The 17,279-nt window shown below is 41.9% G+C and overlaps 2 protein-coding genes across 3 annotated transcripts in view; one reads left to right on the plus strand and one right to left on the minus strand.

Annotated features, from left to right (window-relative positions):
* The window catches only part of ROCK2 (Rho associated coiled-coil containing protein kinase 2), a 134,530-nt gene extending 129,109 nt beyond the window's left edge, over nucleotides 1–5,421 (plus strand). The window contains exon 33 of one of the 2 annotated variants that reach the window (XM_029231489.1): nucleotides 646–5,421. In XM_029231489.1, coding sequence (XP_029087322.1) covers nucleotides 646–733 — 88 coding nt within the window. In that variant the 3' untranslated portion in view covers nucleotides 734–5,421. The remainder of the gene's footprint in view (nucleotides 1–645) is intronic. The other variant, XM_029231488.1, reaches the window with a different exon arrangement.
* Nucleotides 5,422–6,163: 742 nt separating this feature from the next.
* Nucleotides 6,164–17,279, minus strand: part of SLC66A3 (solute carrier family 66 member 3) — a 12,092-nt gene continuing 976 nt past the window's right edge. Inside the window, exons 2-7 of the mRNA XM_029232700.1 lie at nucleotides 15,166–15,248; nucleotides 15,021–15,090; nucleotides 12,472–12,529; nucleotides 9,892–10,012; nucleotides 9,115–9,156; nucleotides 6,164–7,414 (exon numbers count right to left, since the gene is read on the minus strand). Of these exons, the coding sequence (XP_029088533.1) occupies nucleotides 7,323–7,414; nucleotides 9,115–9,156; nucleotides 9,892–10,012; nucleotides 12,472–12,529; nucleotides 15,021–15,090; nucleotides 15,166–15,248 (466 nt within the window). The 3' untranslated portion in view covers nucleotides 6,164–7,322. The remainder of the gene's footprint in view (nucleotides 7,415–9,114; nucleotides 9,157–9,891; nucleotides 10,013–12,471; nucleotides 12,530–15,020; nucleotides 15,091–15,165; nucleotides 15,249–17,279) is intronic.

Raw genomic sequence — 17,279 nt, forward strand, 5'->3', positions numbered from 1 at the left:
AAAATGATTGCACTATTAGATGGTTGGGTTGGGTTGGAAAGAAAAGACCACATATACCCCTGTTCTAAGTCCAGTATATTTGGCCAAGATAAGTTGCTAATGCTGCTTATCTACCTATGTTTTTCCCTTTATGTGTAGTTTTTTTATGGAAGGCTTAACTTTTGGTGACCCGTTGAAAAAGTAGGGTCCTGCTGGAATTGAGAAAGCTACATTCTTAATATTACTCACCTTTCATACTAGGGCTTATGGTACAATTCTGCGAAAATGTGAGCTAACTGGGCACTTTTGTGAAGGGAACGTTGACATACTGAGCTTTCAGTTCTTAAATCAAACTGGGCATCAGGGTGGTTACGTCTTCATGTGGGCCCAGTGGAAAGAAGATTGTGTCTTACCCCTAAATATTATCTCTGTCCTCAGTTCTCTGGTAGCTTGGAAAGCATACTTGGTCAACATGATTATATGCATTTGCATGTAAAGAGAAAGAAGATTTCCCTGCGTGCTTCCATCTTAATATTAATCATGTTGTTATCAATGAAGGGAAAGTTAAAATGCTTACAGCACAAAGTGTGATTTTTTGATCATAGCATATTAAACTGTTGTTTCTAAAGAGTGTTAGAGTATAAATTTGCAAACCTCCTATTGCAGATTGCTTGGCTTGGCCTTTAAAGACTGGGATTGGTCATTTGATGATGTTGATGGTGGTGATGATGATGGCGATGTTTTTGATTTCTGAAGAAGTAAATGGGTAAATCAAAAAATGAGAAATGGGTTGTTTTAGTATTTCCAAGTAGTGCATGTGGTTTGCACTTTGGGTTTTCATTATTTTTGACCAGTTTGAAATTTTATTAAGTTGTTTTTTAGACAGTACTTATTTGAAAAGTAGTTTTCAGACAAGTTTCTAACTGAAATTTCCATGTTAAGTATAAAAGTGAAATGCTATGTTCAGATTCTTTATTGGCTATATATTTTCAATGCAGTTGGAATTGTAATTTTTTATCTTAGGAATGAAACATGTAGAAATAACAAATGGAGCTAATTCTGTTACTTTCTGTTCATTCCAAAGAAGCCATATGCAGAGAAGTAAAATTTACAGTGTTTTCAAGTTCCTACAACTGTATTAGTTTGTGAACATAGCATGGGATTCCTTTCTCCCTCCACCCCTCTCTCCTTCCCTCCTCTTTCCTTCTTTCTAACTTGCAAGAATTGAAACCATAAAAACTTCGTAAGTCTAATAAATGCTGTGAACTAGCTGTTTCTGATTTGGCTTTTTTTGTGATGTGAAATGTTTACTTTTTGAAAGTTTAATGTTACTCTTGCTGAGGAATGCTAATGGTATGCTGTGAAAGCTCTTGTGCTTTTAGAAAATGTGGTTTGGTTAATAGCGGCTAACAGGTTTGAATGAAAATTGAAACAGGTTTGAATGAAAATTGAAACTCGTGCGTTAAACCTTTTATATGGAATGAATTTAAAAGAAGTAATGTCTATCTTAACCTAAGCAACATGTTGTAAAATACATACTTAAATCACACATTATTGGGATCTGTTTATAACCAGGATTTACAGAGTAATTTTTACATATATTTACTATAACATGTTTGTTCCCATTTCATAGATGTAAAAAATGTGGCATAGGGTCAAACAGTCAAGTAGAACCTGGTCCATAAGTGCACTCTTCTTTCAGCTACATGAGGCAGCTAACAGTTAAACCCCAAGTCAAACTTGACATTCACTTGAATTATTCAGTGACATATTGTCTCACCCTAATATTCAGTTAACCATATTAAAACTTGTGTGTCATGTTTGTGGCCAGTGTGAGAAAATATGAGGAAGAATATAATTGCATGTACCTAAAAATAAGAAAAGTAATACAGTAAGTATGTTTTATGCATGATTCAGGTGTTAAAAGTATAGCAGTTGGAAGACTATATAGTTTGATGTAAATGGAATGCCTTTTCAAAGAACTGATAACAATCTCTTAAATTATTTCACTGTATCAACTAACTTTACTTTCCTTTTCTTTCCAGCTAACTGCCTTCTATGAATGCAGTCATTATTCAAGGTGATCATATTCTTACAGTTGAAACAAGACTGAAATATGATGGCCCAAAATTTATTAAAAAGCTATATTTTCCTGAGAGACCGATACACACATATATGTTCCCTTTATTCCTGCAATATAAATTCTAAATGTTGGATAGATTTTTCTGGGCTCCTTTGGAGCAACAAGTTGAACCAACAGTGATTGGTTAATAGAGTAAGAATATCATGTGCAACTCTTCCAAACTTGTTCCATAAAGCTCTCTTAGCATCGCTCACACTACATTGAATAAAAGGATTGAGAAGAGTTAAAGAAACCATCTTTTCAGCTTCAGCAGAGAGATTTCACCAGCACATTTGCCAGAAGAATCTGGGAATGGATTCCACTACAGTGATATAGACTGCATCTTTAAGAAGTGACCATTATACTGTGTGTGTGTGTGTGTGTGTGTGTGTATGTATGTATGTATATATACACATGCGCGCGCGCGCACACACACACACACATCTATATAGTACTGTAATACTGCAAGAGGGTTTTTTTTAACTTCCCACTTTATTTTTTTATAAACATTAATCAGATATCATTACTTACTGCAGTTGCAACTATGCATTTGTATAAAGCCATAATGCTGGAGTTTATATCACTCATTTGTGTGTACCTGATGGAAACTGCATGTTCATGTTTATGCAATTACTGTAACAAGTTTGAAGTTAATTATATCAGTTTCCTAATGCTTCATAATAGGCAACTTTACCCATTTTGAATGCCTTAATTTAATTTTTTTCAAAATCTCCACCCTTTTCTGTATTAAAAAAAAAAAAAAGAACAAGTGTTTACCAGCGCTTAGGATGCAAATTTGCTTTGCAGAAGAAAAATAGTGCACTATTTTTACACATAATAGTTATCAGTGTCAGCCTATTTTGATTGTATAAGAGAATTTTTTTTTAAGTATTGGTGATAGAAACAGTAATGGATAGTATTGGAACTAATATATCTTTTATGTATATCTATTATTCATCCAACCCTTTTTACAGACCTCAGTATTAGTGTGTGACTATGAAATGTTTTCTTTTAATTTCCTGGCTACCCTAGGTATGTTTTTATTTCTGATAAAGATATTTGTGACTATTTTTACATTTTCACACTCAAGTTTCAAAAATTATCTCAAATACAAAGAAAACTAAGACATACTGTAGATATATTTTAAATATTTAAATGTGATTCCTTAAACACACAACTGTATGGCAATATTTCAGTATTGGGTTAAGAAAACTGGTGACTAGGAAGAAGTTGCCTCAAAGGCACTTAACTTTATTTTTATTTTTTTAAATGCTGTTAAAGTTAACAGTTTATGCAGGACTATTCCTGCTTTATTTCTCATTATCCCAGAAAAGTGTATGTTTTATACTGCTACAGTGTACATCAGTAAGAATCAAGTTAAAAAAAATTACGTAGTCTTTTATCAGTCTTTCTTTATATACATACACATACACAGAATTTGGTGTGATATTGAAATACATCATCTAATATTTCTATGAAGGAAGTAGACATTTTTCATTGATTCCTTCTGGGGTCAGTGTAGGGTGTTTAAAGAGTTAGATCCCCAGTTATAGATACTATTGTGGAAATTGAAGAGTGGCCTTTGGCTACTGATGTATTGAAACTGAATCTTGTTATTACATTATCCAGGCTGCACTCTTTCATGCTGTCTGTGCTAAAACTAGATATGCATGCCATTTCCCTTGCAGGTATGTTCTGGTTTGGGGGCACAGCTCTTTCTTTTTTTTTTTTTTTTTAAGTAAGATTAAAAAATGAAAAATATATAAAATTTATATAGAATAAATATTTCCATTCATTAGACTTGTTAAAAGGAGACTGAATTAATATTTTATATAAAGATTTTGTTACACTATGGGAGGCTCTATCATATTATTCTGAATTGGAGAGTATATATATATATATATTTTTAATAAACTTTATTAAGGTGAAATAATTTGAAGTTTACACATGAGTAATTGAAATATTTGAGTAAAAATGGCAAAAGTTTAAATTTTGAATGCTGTATATATTAAAGAATATGGAGAATCATGGTGTGATGCAACTATATGAGGAAAATTAATGTGAAGTTTTTTTGGGGGGAAAAAGATATCCTAAGGAGCGAAAAAAATCTCTCCATGAAGATTCTTCACATTATATGGTTTGACATAAGGATTTATAAGGTTGTTTGTTCAACTAATGGAAATGTGCTTAATAAAAAATTCTGACCTTGGGTAAGAATTTGCTTTATACCCTGTTGCTGGTTTCATGTACATACATGAGTGCATACACCCATCCAAATGCTGTCTTCCCAACACTCATTAAATATATGACATTGACTTGGTTTAACAGCCTGATTTTGTGCCAGCTTCTCTTTTTCTTGAGGCTCCAAAACTTCCAAGATAAATTTAAGACCAAAAGTTGCTTATTTTGTCACACCTTGATTTCTCCTAGAGCCATAAATACCTCCTTTTGAGAACTAAGAAGTAGTGAATACTGGGATTTTCTTAGTTGGATTTTTTTACTTTTATGGGAATAGTGAGACAAAGTAGAAGGAACACTGATGCCAGGATTACTGTTGAGGATTACTGTATAGCACATTTTTGAAAAGTATTAATTAAACAAATGCTATCTAGAAGCAACATTTAAAAAAATCTGAAAGTTTAAAATGCTCTGGAGCTAACTAAAGGATAAGTATACCAATAAATCTAAAATAAAGGTTAGTGTTTTTTAAACTATGCTAGAGTTAACACCATTCTGGCTCTGAAGGAGCTCCTTTATCCCAGTTTATGTGCAGATCCTCAAGAAGAAATACTCCAGGTTGCCAAACCACAATTTAAGAAGTTATGCTGCTGCTGTTAATCTATTCTTACAGGATTTGGGTGGTAAAATAGAGAAACTTGGACACTATATTACCTTATTGAAACATACTTTAAATAACATGTTTTAAAAATCCGATGATAGCAAGTCACTTCTGAGTTTCTCGGTCTCTGTTGACACTGCTACTGACTCACCGCTCCTCCCCTGGGATAAGATGTCAGTTTCCCTATATTGTGAAGATACCATAGCTGGTTTGTAAAGCACTTTGAAGATAAGCACTGTGTGACAGTGCTGAATATTACGCTTGGGGGGCCTCTCCTTGATTCCCTCCCCCATAATAGTTTTGTTTGGAATTGTAATAAGTTATGAACTGCATGGTTTAAATAATCATAAATATTGGATCAGCTGTCCCCTTGAACAAAAATGATACCCCTGATATTTTTTAATTTTGTTGCATCTTTGTAGTAATGTAATTGTATTTTATGCCTGCTTTTTATATTAAAAAATTAAATAAAAGAAATTAAGACATAAGCATTTTCATACTTTTCCTGTGAAATAGTCCTGGAATGCTGCAACCTTCTAAAATTTACCCCCCAAAATTACCTGCCCTGAAAGATGGGTATAGCAAAGAAGTCTGAACTAAGGTTACCGACTTGGGTATCTTCAGCCCTATCACTTAATCCATGGAGAATACAAAATCGAATTTCAACTAGGCGTTTGTGTCTGATTTCATGTCAGTAGTTTAAGGGGCATGCAAACTTGAGAATCTCATTTGAGTGTGGATAAAAGAGGCAGGGAGCCTGTTCTCTTAGGAATACTGTGCTGACAGGTGGTTTTCTAGAAAGCACTTCTCTGGGTCTTTTCTAGGATACTTGCTAACCATCTGATCTGGCACAGGCTATGCAGTCTGGGCTTCAGTGTTTTCATCTGTAACACGGAGATTGTTCACTTACAGGGTTGTTGCGGGATTAAGTATGATGATGTGTGTAGAATATCAGGTAGCTCTAATGTTTGTTCCTTTCCCTCCCAAAGGGGAGAAATGGAGAACTCTTCACCTAGGATAGTATATTTTCTTTAAGGAGTTGCTTTAAGCATTGATAAAGTATATCTGAATAAAATATGTTGGACTAAAAATCACATAATTTATACTAATGGTCAGATTATAACTGCATATGAGAAAAGACTCATTTGGATTTTCTTAAATGATAACTATGATTTTTTAAACTACAGAGTGATTTATTATTTACTTTTAGATGCCACGTTTCTCTTCCTGCTGGTCCCAAGCAGTAGTTCTAAAAGGATTAACCACAGTTTATATTTTTTAAAACTGCACTTTACATAACCTAAACCTAATCACATTTAAACAACTGAGTTTTAAGACTCAGAAGAGTTCAAAATAAAGTTTATTTTACATAGGAAACAAACATTTTCTAGTAAGCATCATTTACTTACTGCATATAATAGAATGATGTCATTCAATTATTAGGGGAAAGAGTTCTTAAAATGTTAAGAGTTGATAAGCTTTTACAGGAAAACACAGTGTACAGTAATCTTAGCATCATGTTCAGAATATGATACTATAGTGAGAATAAAATCCATAAGAACTTGGTAGACCCCAGCAATACCCTGCACTGCATATACTTCCAATAGGCAAAACCTGGTCGAGATCAGGTGTATTTTGTACCAGATTCCAGTAATGGTGTTGTGTAGGTGTGATCCTTTTAAAGACGGCAGCATTGTGCTTGAATCAAAGTATATTGGGATTGCCTCTTCATGAGTAGAGACTGCAGGTACCTTTTGTTACGAATTACTTGAAGGCACAGTATGAAGTTACTGTGGATTACTTTGGTATATGAATTCAAGCCAGTTAAATTTTTGCTTGCCTTCGTATCCTTGCTGTAACCTAAGGAGGTATTATACAGTAATATGATACAATAAGGCCATCCTGTTATGTCTATATTACAATTAAACATTAGTCCCAGAAAGTGAACTCTGGTAATTTACTACAATTCCACTAGAGCAAAATCCCACTCCATTCATGTTTGTGTTGTGGAGAGGATTTATTTTTTAAAAGATTGTGAAAGCTAAGAAGTAGATATAGTTAGCTCTTCGGAGGGAACTTAATCATGACTTTAAGAATAAGGGTCAGCGCTGTCTCCTCAAAGTGGGCTTCTTGGGAGGCTTCCATCAATCAGCAGCCTTCTCAGAACTGCAGATGTCTGAGCCCTACCTTAACCTAATGAAGTGGGGACAGGGATTTTAAAAATCGATGTTTTTAAACAAGCGTTTAAGCGGGCTCTTCCAAGTCTAAAATACCTTTGGCACGGTTGGCTAAATTTATAAAAGACCTGGTTTAGCAATGAGCTTTTTTCCCCTCTGGTACAGTTATTCAAAATCCACTCTGCATGTGGGAATAATATATCCATCATTCAGACTTCACGTCGGTCTTCTGGTAGTGAAGTATTGTAGCTGCTACCCATGTATTTAAGGCCAGCATGATCACAAAACGTATGAGAACTGAAATCAGTCAAAAAGAAGAAGTATGTGTTAAAAAATACTGTTTTCACATAAAACAAAATCACCTTCTCTAAGGAGAAGCCCACCCCCCGCCCCCCAAATGAAACAGAACTATGGATCACGTGGACTTTTGAACAACTTTGGTTCCAAATATTTCTGGAAAAGTGATCTTCCTATCATGACTACCTTTGGTCACTTGGCCTGATTTCATGAATAATTTCATCCTAAATGCTTAATTTGGAGGAATCTGACTCTGGTTGGTGAATATTACAACTTTTTAAAACCCCATTACTCATTTTCTAAGTCTTGAGGGTGATGGTGTCTCAGAACATTCCATGTTAATTAAGCAAAGGTGGTACACCGCACCCAGTTAAGGTAATTGTGAAAAACTAGCCCAAACGTCAAAGCATGTTTTATATTGAGGTAACCATGAAAATGTGGCTTTGTTAAAAAGAGAAAAATAACCTTAGTGACTTGACAAACACTCTCCTGATAAATAAGGTTTATGAGATTTAACGTATCTTTGGGGTTGTAAAACACTTTTAAGATAGCTAAACTGTTGTAAAAGATTATTCTCAGATCTATTGATCACTTTCAGGAACAGCTGTCCCCTTAGATACAGAACAAATCACAATTAACATGAGGTTTGTTTTGTTGCTTAATTATGGTTCGACTCTCCTTTCCAAGCAGAGAATTCTTGAAGTCCTGTAGGGAAGACTCAGGTCTCTTTTCCCTTCCCCACTTGACCCAAGTTTATGCTTTGGCCAGAACACTTTTACTCCTTCTCTCAGAGCTGATGGAAAGTATTTGAACCAAAGATAAAAGCCTCCGGGAAGGGACTAGCAAATGCACCCTGCTGTTCCGTAGCGATGTTTCTCAGACAATGATTAGCTTATTTAAAAGGTCTACACGCCAGGGACATATTTCTAGTCTCCATAGAATGGGTGACACCACCTGTTTTAATCATTTTCCAAAACTGTATATGCTTAATTTGGGAGTTGAAAACTCAACCTAAGGAATTAATGAAATTCTCTTTAGGTTAACCCAGGTATATTTTATTTCCTCCTCCATCACAGTATTCCTTTAAAAATAACAGAACAAGAACATGGAGTCGAATGATTACGTCACTGCCTTTCCTGCCGCCTGTGGGCAATTCTCTGAGGCTCTGGACCATCTGGCCACTACCACCTCCTTCCCTCGCATTAGACTCCCCCCCATGCTCTCCCGCCAGCCCCACTGGTGGTCCCTCCATCCTCTTTGCTCATGACCTCCACACGTGCTGCTCCTGGTAGCAGTCTCTTCCCTCCTCCCGATCTCTCTCTTCAAATTAATCTCCCCGGCTCCTCCCTCCAACTAGGTCAGGTTCCCATGTTCGGTGCTCATCCTGTCCTACTCTTTCAAAAAATGTTTCACAGTATTTTTCAATAGTTAATTGTGTGGTGACTTCACTGTTCATTTCCACTGCTGGTGTGGAAGCTTCACGAAGATAGGAATCTACTATCTTGTGCATATTCTACCCCAGGTGCAGCAAGTAGATGCTTAATACTGTACACGGTGACTGACGAGGACCAAGCGTGTATTGTCGCTGGCCTCCAGTGGGGCCAACTGGCTCCGTTAAACCCTAAGACAGTTTACAAGTGAAGGAGGCACAGCTGGCATCAAATTCAAAAAGCAAGTGGGCAGAAAAATATTTTGCTTACTTGTCAGATCACTGGTGGTCATTAAAGTTGTCATTATTCTTGCTGTAAAAGCAAAATTTCAGCAATAAATATCAACTTCTCAGACATTCTGGTATTCAGCTAATATCTTTCCCTTTTAAATGCAGGAATATATGCTAACTGTCCTTGAAAGATCTGGGTAGAAGAGAACCCTGGATGGAGAAAATGAGCCTTTAAGATATAGACGAAACATGAAGAAGTATAATTCAAATATCTAAAACTAGTAAATCTAATTAATGTAATAGCTCTGAGCTTTTAAAATGTTCCTACCTAAATATAGCATGTATTCATTTTAGGTAGTTCCTGCAAGAATCCAAATGAGCAGTGGAAATTCTAAAGTTGAGACCAAGCACTATGGCTCCAGAAAAACTCCACTGCTGCAAATTATATTCATTCGCAAAAGCCAATGTATGATTCTCGTCTCTCGAATCTGTTACATCATAAACATTCACATTTTGAAAACAAGCTAGTGGATTCAATATAACCAAACTCGTGATGCTTTTCAAACAACAAGAGAGGACTGTTAATATTAGGCCAGATTTTTGGAGAAAAGTGCTTTCACTTTTTTTTAGCAACTGGCAGAAAATGGAGAGTGGTGTGCATTGAATCATCCTTGTAAATATGGATACACTGGGAGGGTCTATCTGAATAGTTACTTGCAAAGGATTTAAGCTCAAGGGTCTATGACACAACGCACTCCTCTGGGTAGACACCCCACACTGACAAAGCACACCCCACCAATTAGAGGCTTGTTCTTACCCGCACAGGTATATGAAGCAAGGCTCCACGTGGCGGCACTCACGGCTCCCGAGTCCCTGCTTTTCCACAGGCACTGGAGCTGTGCAAACTTACTGGCTGCACTGATGAAAGTACATAAATTCTGTTTGAAGATAAAACAGGAGAAAGTTAGGAGTTCCTTACTTTCACCAGAAACTAGATACTGAAAGAGCACCAGATACTTAAAGCATTCTTTTTTTTTCCTGGCTGCGTCGTGTGGCTTGCGGAAAAGTGCTGAGTCCTAACCACTGGACCACCAGGGAATTCCCTGAAATCGCTTCTGAAGCCAAATTCTCATGTCAAGTAATAACCAACTTGTACAAGGACAAAACCCAAGTTTCGTGATAAAGAATGGACGCAGCAGTGGGACATTTATGTATAACCCACCAATTCCACTGCTTAGTGAGCAACTGATGGGCAGCAGGTAGTTGGAAGCTGAGAGTAGGAAAGAATCTGCAGTGGCTACAAAGGCTTATCTGTCCCCACCTGCCAATAACAAATAGATGTATAGATATTATGGTGTTTTTAGAGCCTGGGGGGAACCATGCTGCTTTGCACTGACAGACTCAGAAACTCAAAGCAGCAAGCTGGAGCGCATGGGCTCTGGGTTTCTGGCTGTTCTGATGAGCCACGTGGTGAGGCTCCTGCCCTCTGCTCCCCAGCAAGGTAAGAGTATAGCACCCTCCACCCTAAGCCGGGCCCAGGCTGCCGTTCACCAGGCTTTACATCAGCTGAAACACCCCATCAACTGGTTTCCCGTCTTTAGAATCATGAAGTGGTCTTGTTTGGGGGCATAACCAAGGCCTGCACACCCTTAATGATACACATGCAAATGCAGGTTGTTAGGTTTTCCCATAACACAGAGTCTAGTAGAGAACAGGACGGGAAAGGTGAAGGGTGCTCAGACTGTTGCGCCGGTCTTTTTTTTTTTTTTTTTTGCGGTACGCGGGCCTCTCACTGCTGTGGCCTCTCCCGTTGCGGAGCACAGGCTCCGGACGCGCAGGCTCAGCGGCCATGGCTCACGGGCCCAGCCGCTCCGCGGCATGTGGGATCTTCCCGGACCAGGGCACGAACCCGTGTCCCCTGGATCGGCAGGCGGACTCTCAACCACTGCGCCACCAGGGAAGCCCACGCCAGCCATTTTTAAGTACTTTAATCAGATCTTTGTGAATGAACTAAGAGGAGGTGATTTATCAATTTATCTAACCATGAAAGTACAATGTAGGACTTCTGTGGAAACCATCTGTCGGTCCGAATTGGGACTTGCTCTTGAAAGCCATAGAACTGTAAACCTTCTATAACTTGGGTTTTTCATGAATTCAAACAGCTTCCCTCCCCTACAGGATCCTAGGGTTTGCTGCCCCGCGGGAGCTCTGAAACCCAAGCTCTTTCTCCTCTCTGGGGCTCCAGGACCCTCAAGCCAGCCACCCTGTCCCGAGGCCCCAGTGGCTGCTGTCGAGTTGGCACCCAGGAAACACGTGTTGTGGACAGTCCCTGCTTGACAAGGGAAAAAGCAACTACAGTTTATGAACGGTTAGAGCATCACCGTGTGGTCAGAATAGAGCATTCGCTGAGAAGGGAACAGAAGAAACAGAAAAACCCGAAGCCTTTGGACCTGATTCCTGACGAGCCTATAGCAGCATATTCCCGGAATGATGTTCCTGGGGGTGAAGGAACATCACCCCCCAAACAACCAGACCTGCACCCACGTGACCACAGTGGCAGCTCCGAAGAGCCTAGAGGTGACCTATTTGTAGGGAGGCCAGATTTAGCAAACATACAGGACTCCCAGTTAAATTTGAATTTCAAATCAACGACAAATAATTTTTTAGCACAAGTTTGTCCCATGTAGTATTTGGGACATAATTATAGTAAAAAATTATTCGTTGTCAGTGTGGTAACCGTACTGATCTGCCTTCCCTATGTCACAAGGCTGAGAGCCGAGTCCCCTTTCCGACTAGATGTCGGAGGGAGAATGGGTGGAAGTTCAGGAGTCTGGGTGTGGCAGGCAGTGACCACCGACTAGTTCTGCTTCTTTTCCCATTGGGTGGAAAAGTTCACGTCAGCCACCATTTGGTCAAAGGCTTCCTGACCCACGGCCAGAATCCTATTCTCACAGCAGGGAATTTTTGGCCCTTAACCAAGCAAGGAAAAAGAGTATAGGGCTTACCCTTTTCCAAGGAAGAAAAAAAAAAGTGCGGGGGAGAAGTTAGAAAAATAATGAGTACGTGGCCCATATGTAATTATTTACCTGATAATAACCTGAAACTCTTTAATTTATGCTCAGTTCTTCATTCTACTACTACCTACCCAATCCCAATCCAGTTCTCTAGGGCCCCAAAAAAAGGGAAGTAAAAAAATTGTGCCGTACATTTAAGTGAGAATAATGTTCTTAATATTTGGATAGCACTGGGCTTTCATCCCACCATCCTTTGGTACAGCTGAAAAATGAGCAGGTTGAACATTTGATCTATAAAGTTTTTTGCAGGGCAGGTGGCGTGGAGAGAAGAGGTAGACAGACTGCTGTGAACACACTTTCTTCTCCATGGGCGATTTACTCACCATGGCCAGATCTATGATCCACTTCTGCAGGGTGAGGATGAACCAAGCAGACACACAGCTTACCATGTGCTAAGGGACACAGCAGTGGCTTGGCCGGCAGCTCCACTCCCCTCCCAACCCCGTGCGTGTGGAAACAAACCGAGACCAGAGAGGTTACACACCTAAGCTAAGTGTGGAACTGGGAACAGCTCTGCTAGACCTCGTCTGATTTGGAAAAGACAAAAATGATCCAAGTGAACACCTTCTAGGAGCTCAAAAGCACAGAAGCAGATTCTGGAAGAAAATTACAAAGAACCTTGTGTTCTCGGACCGATCCTAGGGCTGGGAACGTCCCTGATGATTTTAACTGCCAGTTTAACTCCTGACCATGCAGACCTCTCCAACGTAATGTCAACAGTGAAGCACTTAGGTTCAAATGATAAAGCAGGTGTCTTCTGCAAAACTGGCGTCACGTGAAGCTGTTTACTGATTTCCTCTTTCCCACTAACTCCAGTGTAAAAATGACACGGCTGGGGTGAGCGATGCTAGGAGATGGGAGGAATGATACCAGCTTTTCATCAAGCTCATTGATGCTGCAGGAAGACAGCCCGGCTAGAGAAGCAGAAGCAAACACAGGGAGGTGGTGGCCAGGCCAGGGAGGGGACGGCCAGGAGCCTCTGCTGTGAGCTTGGGCAAGTCATTTTCCTTCTCTGGGCCTTGGTTTGCTTATCTGCAAAATTGACTTAACATTCCTTGCCCTATCTACCTTCTCATGGCTTTGTGGCACATCGTAGGGACCCAACAGGCAGCTGTGATTATAATTAATAACATTATTTAAATGAAGAGATTGAAATAGACAATGCCCTGTGCTCAAAGTCAGTAGAACTAGATACTAGTCAACACCAGAAAGGCAGCCTGCATCTAGGTGGATGGAATCTTGCTTTTTGAACACTCTCTAGTTCAAGTCTTAAACTAATGTTGCCCAATTTTGTACCACTGCACCTCATTCCATTCATTCCAACTATACATTTTACAAAACTTCAGCAGTAGTAGCAGCAATTGAGATCCTAGAGATGACTCATTTGTAGGGTGGCCAGATTGAGCAAATAAAAATACAGGACACCAAGTTAAATTTGAATTTCAGGTCAACAACAAATACTTTTTTAGCACAAGTATGTCCTGTGTAATATCTGGGACATACTATTACTTTAAAAAAAAATGCATTGTTAATATGGCTGCCCTGCTTATCGGCTCTCTGTAAGTCACAACTGGCAGAAGGAGGTCATAAAACATCTTGCTGATACTACAGAGTTGCCATCAGTACCCAAGTTTTCTAATCTATAGCCTCACCATTTGCACAAAGATAAGCTGTTGCATTTTATTTAAAAAGTAAATCACACAATGCTTTTCATTTCTTCAAAGTACTCTGTTTTCAAAAACCTTTAACCAGCTGGGGCTGGCCTTGAAGTGTTGAGGGGCAGTAGAGCCACACGATCCCTCTTTTTTGCAGAGGGAAACTGAGTCAGGGGGCTTACAACTCCATTGAACAGCAGAGGGTCAGGACTCAGTCCGCACCCAGCTTCCCTCTGCAGACAGGCTTTTAGCACGAGAGCCACCACGACCCTGCCGCCTCCTCAGCTTGTCCTGCGCTTCTGGTATTTTCGTTCCGGAAACAACCCTAAAAGGTAGGCATTATGATCCATCTTCACAGATGGGGCAACTGCAGCTTAGAGGCCAGTGCCCAAGGCCACTCCGATGGCAGTGACACTGGGAGTTCCCACCACTCCACGCCCACCTCCTCACATACTCATTGCAGACGGGGCCTGGCCGTCCCCTCCCTCTTTCCTCCACCCTGAAGACATATAAGTAAACAGCTCAGATCATTTCACAGATGTGGCAGGATTAACTGACTGCCATGTAAAAGGCTTTCTTGGCCTTTGAAGGAGAGTGAAGTTCAACAAGAGAATAAAAGAGTTTTTATAAGGAGAGTGAAGATGGAAGGCTGGCCCTCGTTCACAGAAGACGCTGAGTGATGTGAGCAGGGATAGGTCTGTGTGACTGACCAGAATCCACGGAGACCTTCCTAGTGTCTTGACTTTCACTTTGAACCAGCCATCAGGAGCCCAGACCCACCAACAGGCAGTAAGAAGCCAAGACGACCAAGTGTGTTAGCGGCAGCGTGTTACACGCCAGACATGCTCGTTATTACGTGGGGACGTTTGGGGGGAAGGAAGAAATATCTCCCTTCCCCTAAAGAATACATTTGGACAATGTCGCTCTTAGCAGGAGTGCTTCTGCAGCTCAGCAGTGAGGTACTAAGTCTACCTGGTGGGTCAGGGCACCATGGGGCTCCCTGGTCTCAGAGGGGTGGCCCCTGGGCAGGGACTGTTCTAGAGCATCTCTAGGCTGTGGAGATATTTGCTCAAGTGGAATCTTGCATTGGGGATTTTTTCTTTTTTTTTAGTTACACCAAAAGAATACATATCTGGTAAAGGACCCTGCTTAATAACATCCTGTTAGCAAGGAACACCCCCAGTTCCATCTCGGATTCTCAGATGCTGAAAGGATACAGGACGATGTATGGTGCTGCCTGTTTCACATCCCCCTTGAAATGGAAGACACACAGCAGGAGGATGAGATCTGGAAAAGAAAGGCTCCGAGTGAGAAGAAGGAGGGGCCCCGAGGGCTGAGGCTGGGTTCAGGGGGGTCGCTTACCTTGTGCGACGAGGATGGGGTACTCCAGGTAGGTTAGCAGTGGGTACTCGTAGTAACATTGGTACCGGAGAAAGACCAGGAACCTGGGGAGAGGGAGGGTGCATCTGAGCTCGGACCAACCTGACCCACAGCTGGGAGGCCTGAACGCCACCCAGGAGCACAGGTTCATTTGCAAAACCCTAGAACTGGTGGCGGGAGTCTGCAAATGTCAAGGAGGGAGGTACAGGATAAGAAGGATGAAATATCAATTTTTAATCATCTCCCCGATTTCTGAAGCTGGGCACTGGTGTCTGTCAGTTACAGACAAATTTTATGAATTTTACAGAACCACTGACCAGGATGAGGAGAGACAGGGCTTTCTGGACCCGGGCCTGCCTGTCTCTAAGGCTGGGCTCTTTCGAGGCCCCAGGCAGATCCCTCAGAAGGTCGCACCCAAGAAGCCGCACAGGCCGAGAAAGATATCTGAGGGGGGCTGAGAGCCATCCCTGGGTGGGGTTCCTGGGCAGGGCTTCTAAGTGACTGAGCACGTAGGGCCCAGCAGCGAGCTGGGGAGGCCATGTTTTGAAGACGAAGGACATCCCTAGATGAGTCTGGTGGCCTCCCAGAGTGCTGCCCAGGCTGGCGGTGGGGACAGAAGGGACAACTCTTCAGTTCCTCAAGAAAATTCGAGCACTGGAGAGGCTTCGGCTTGGAGGGGTGGGAGACACAGACCCCAGAGTCCCATTCCTCTCAGAAGAAGAGGCCCCAGCTTCCTGCCTCCCCAGCTCACACCCTGGCCAGCCGACTCCCTCAGAACCTAAACGCCCTCACTGTCCCCTCAGGGCCTGTCTCCATCCCCGCACTCGGGCTGTGAGGACCCCTCAGGCCCCCTGCTCCCCCAGGATGAGACAGAACCTCCACAGACCACGTGGACTTAATGGCTCACACCTTCCAAGCCAGGACGTGGTGTTAACAAAGCCCCATGCCCTCACCCAGGCGGCGCTCTGGGTGACCCCAGCCAGCGCTTGCCCCTCCACCGCCTGCTGAGCCGCCCTCCCGAGGCTGCCAGGCCTGGTCCCTGCTGAGTGTGGAGCCGTGAGTGGAGCGCAGGCTCCAGGGCTAGGGTGCTGGGCTCACAATCCCCGTCTGTTACTTACCTCTGGGGCCTCAGCTTCCGCATCTGTGAAATGGGGACAACATGCTCTGTATCTGCACACACGGATGCTTTAAACATGTTACCTAAGGTCATGTCTTCTGCCTCTTTCTCTGGCCTCACTCCTTCCAGTCCAGCCTCCAGGCTTCTGATCACAAGCCCCCTGCCTGGAGGGCCCCTTTCTCTACATGGCTACCTCCTCTCCTGCCTGAGGACACCAAGGTGGCTACCCTCCTGGGGTACAGATCAGGGCCTCCCCCGCCCCAAATGGGGAACTTCTCCTCCCAGTAATTATCTGTTTTCCTCAGAGAACTAGGGTGGCTCTGAGGCAGGATGTGCTTCCCCAAGGGGCCTGTGGCTCAAACACATCCTACGGTTGGCCCCTCAGATGGGGGTGTCCCGGGTGGGACCCCGCAGGTCCAAGGGTGGCCCCTCACCCCTTGTGCCCTGGAGGTCTCCTGTTTCTCCCTCTCTCCCCCTTGCCTTCCTTCTGGCCCAGGAAACCGGGATCCACTGCCCCTCCGAGGACTGCTTCCGCTGAGGACCGGCCCTCAGAACCGCCGGAGGGTAACTGGGGTCCCCGGGCTGGCGAGCAGCAGAGGGGAGGGGGCCCGGCCTCGCAGGGAGCTAGACTGCTGGGTTCACGTCTTCCCCACCAAGTCTCACAACTCTGCTTTTCACCGTTCAGGTCTTTATTATTATTATTACTTTGCTTATTTAAAAGGGTACTTTTAAATTGTTTTTAAATTGAGGTATATTTGACATACAAGATTATATTAGTTTCAGGTGTACAACATAATGTTTCAATATTTGTACATATTGTGAACTGATCACCACAAAAAGTCTAGTTAACATCCGTCACGTTCAGGGTTTTAAATACTGGATCAGGGCACCCATCCCCGATTCTGATAGAAAAACCGGCCCTTGGAGCAGTCTCGGCTCCCGCTTTTCAAGCGCCAGTTAAAGCCCAAGTCCAGGTCAA

The sequence above is a fragment of the Monodon monoceros genome, unplaced genomic scaffold (genome assembly GCF_005190385.1).
Source record: "Monodon monoceros isolate NGI ecotype Baffin Bay Population unplaced genomic scaffold, NGI_Narwhal_1 Super_Scaffold_19, whole genome shotgun sequence".
In the NCBI taxonomy this organism is placed as follows: domain Eukaryota; kingdom Metazoa; phylum Chordata; class Mammalia; order Artiodactyla; family Monodontidae; genus Monodon; species Monodon monoceros.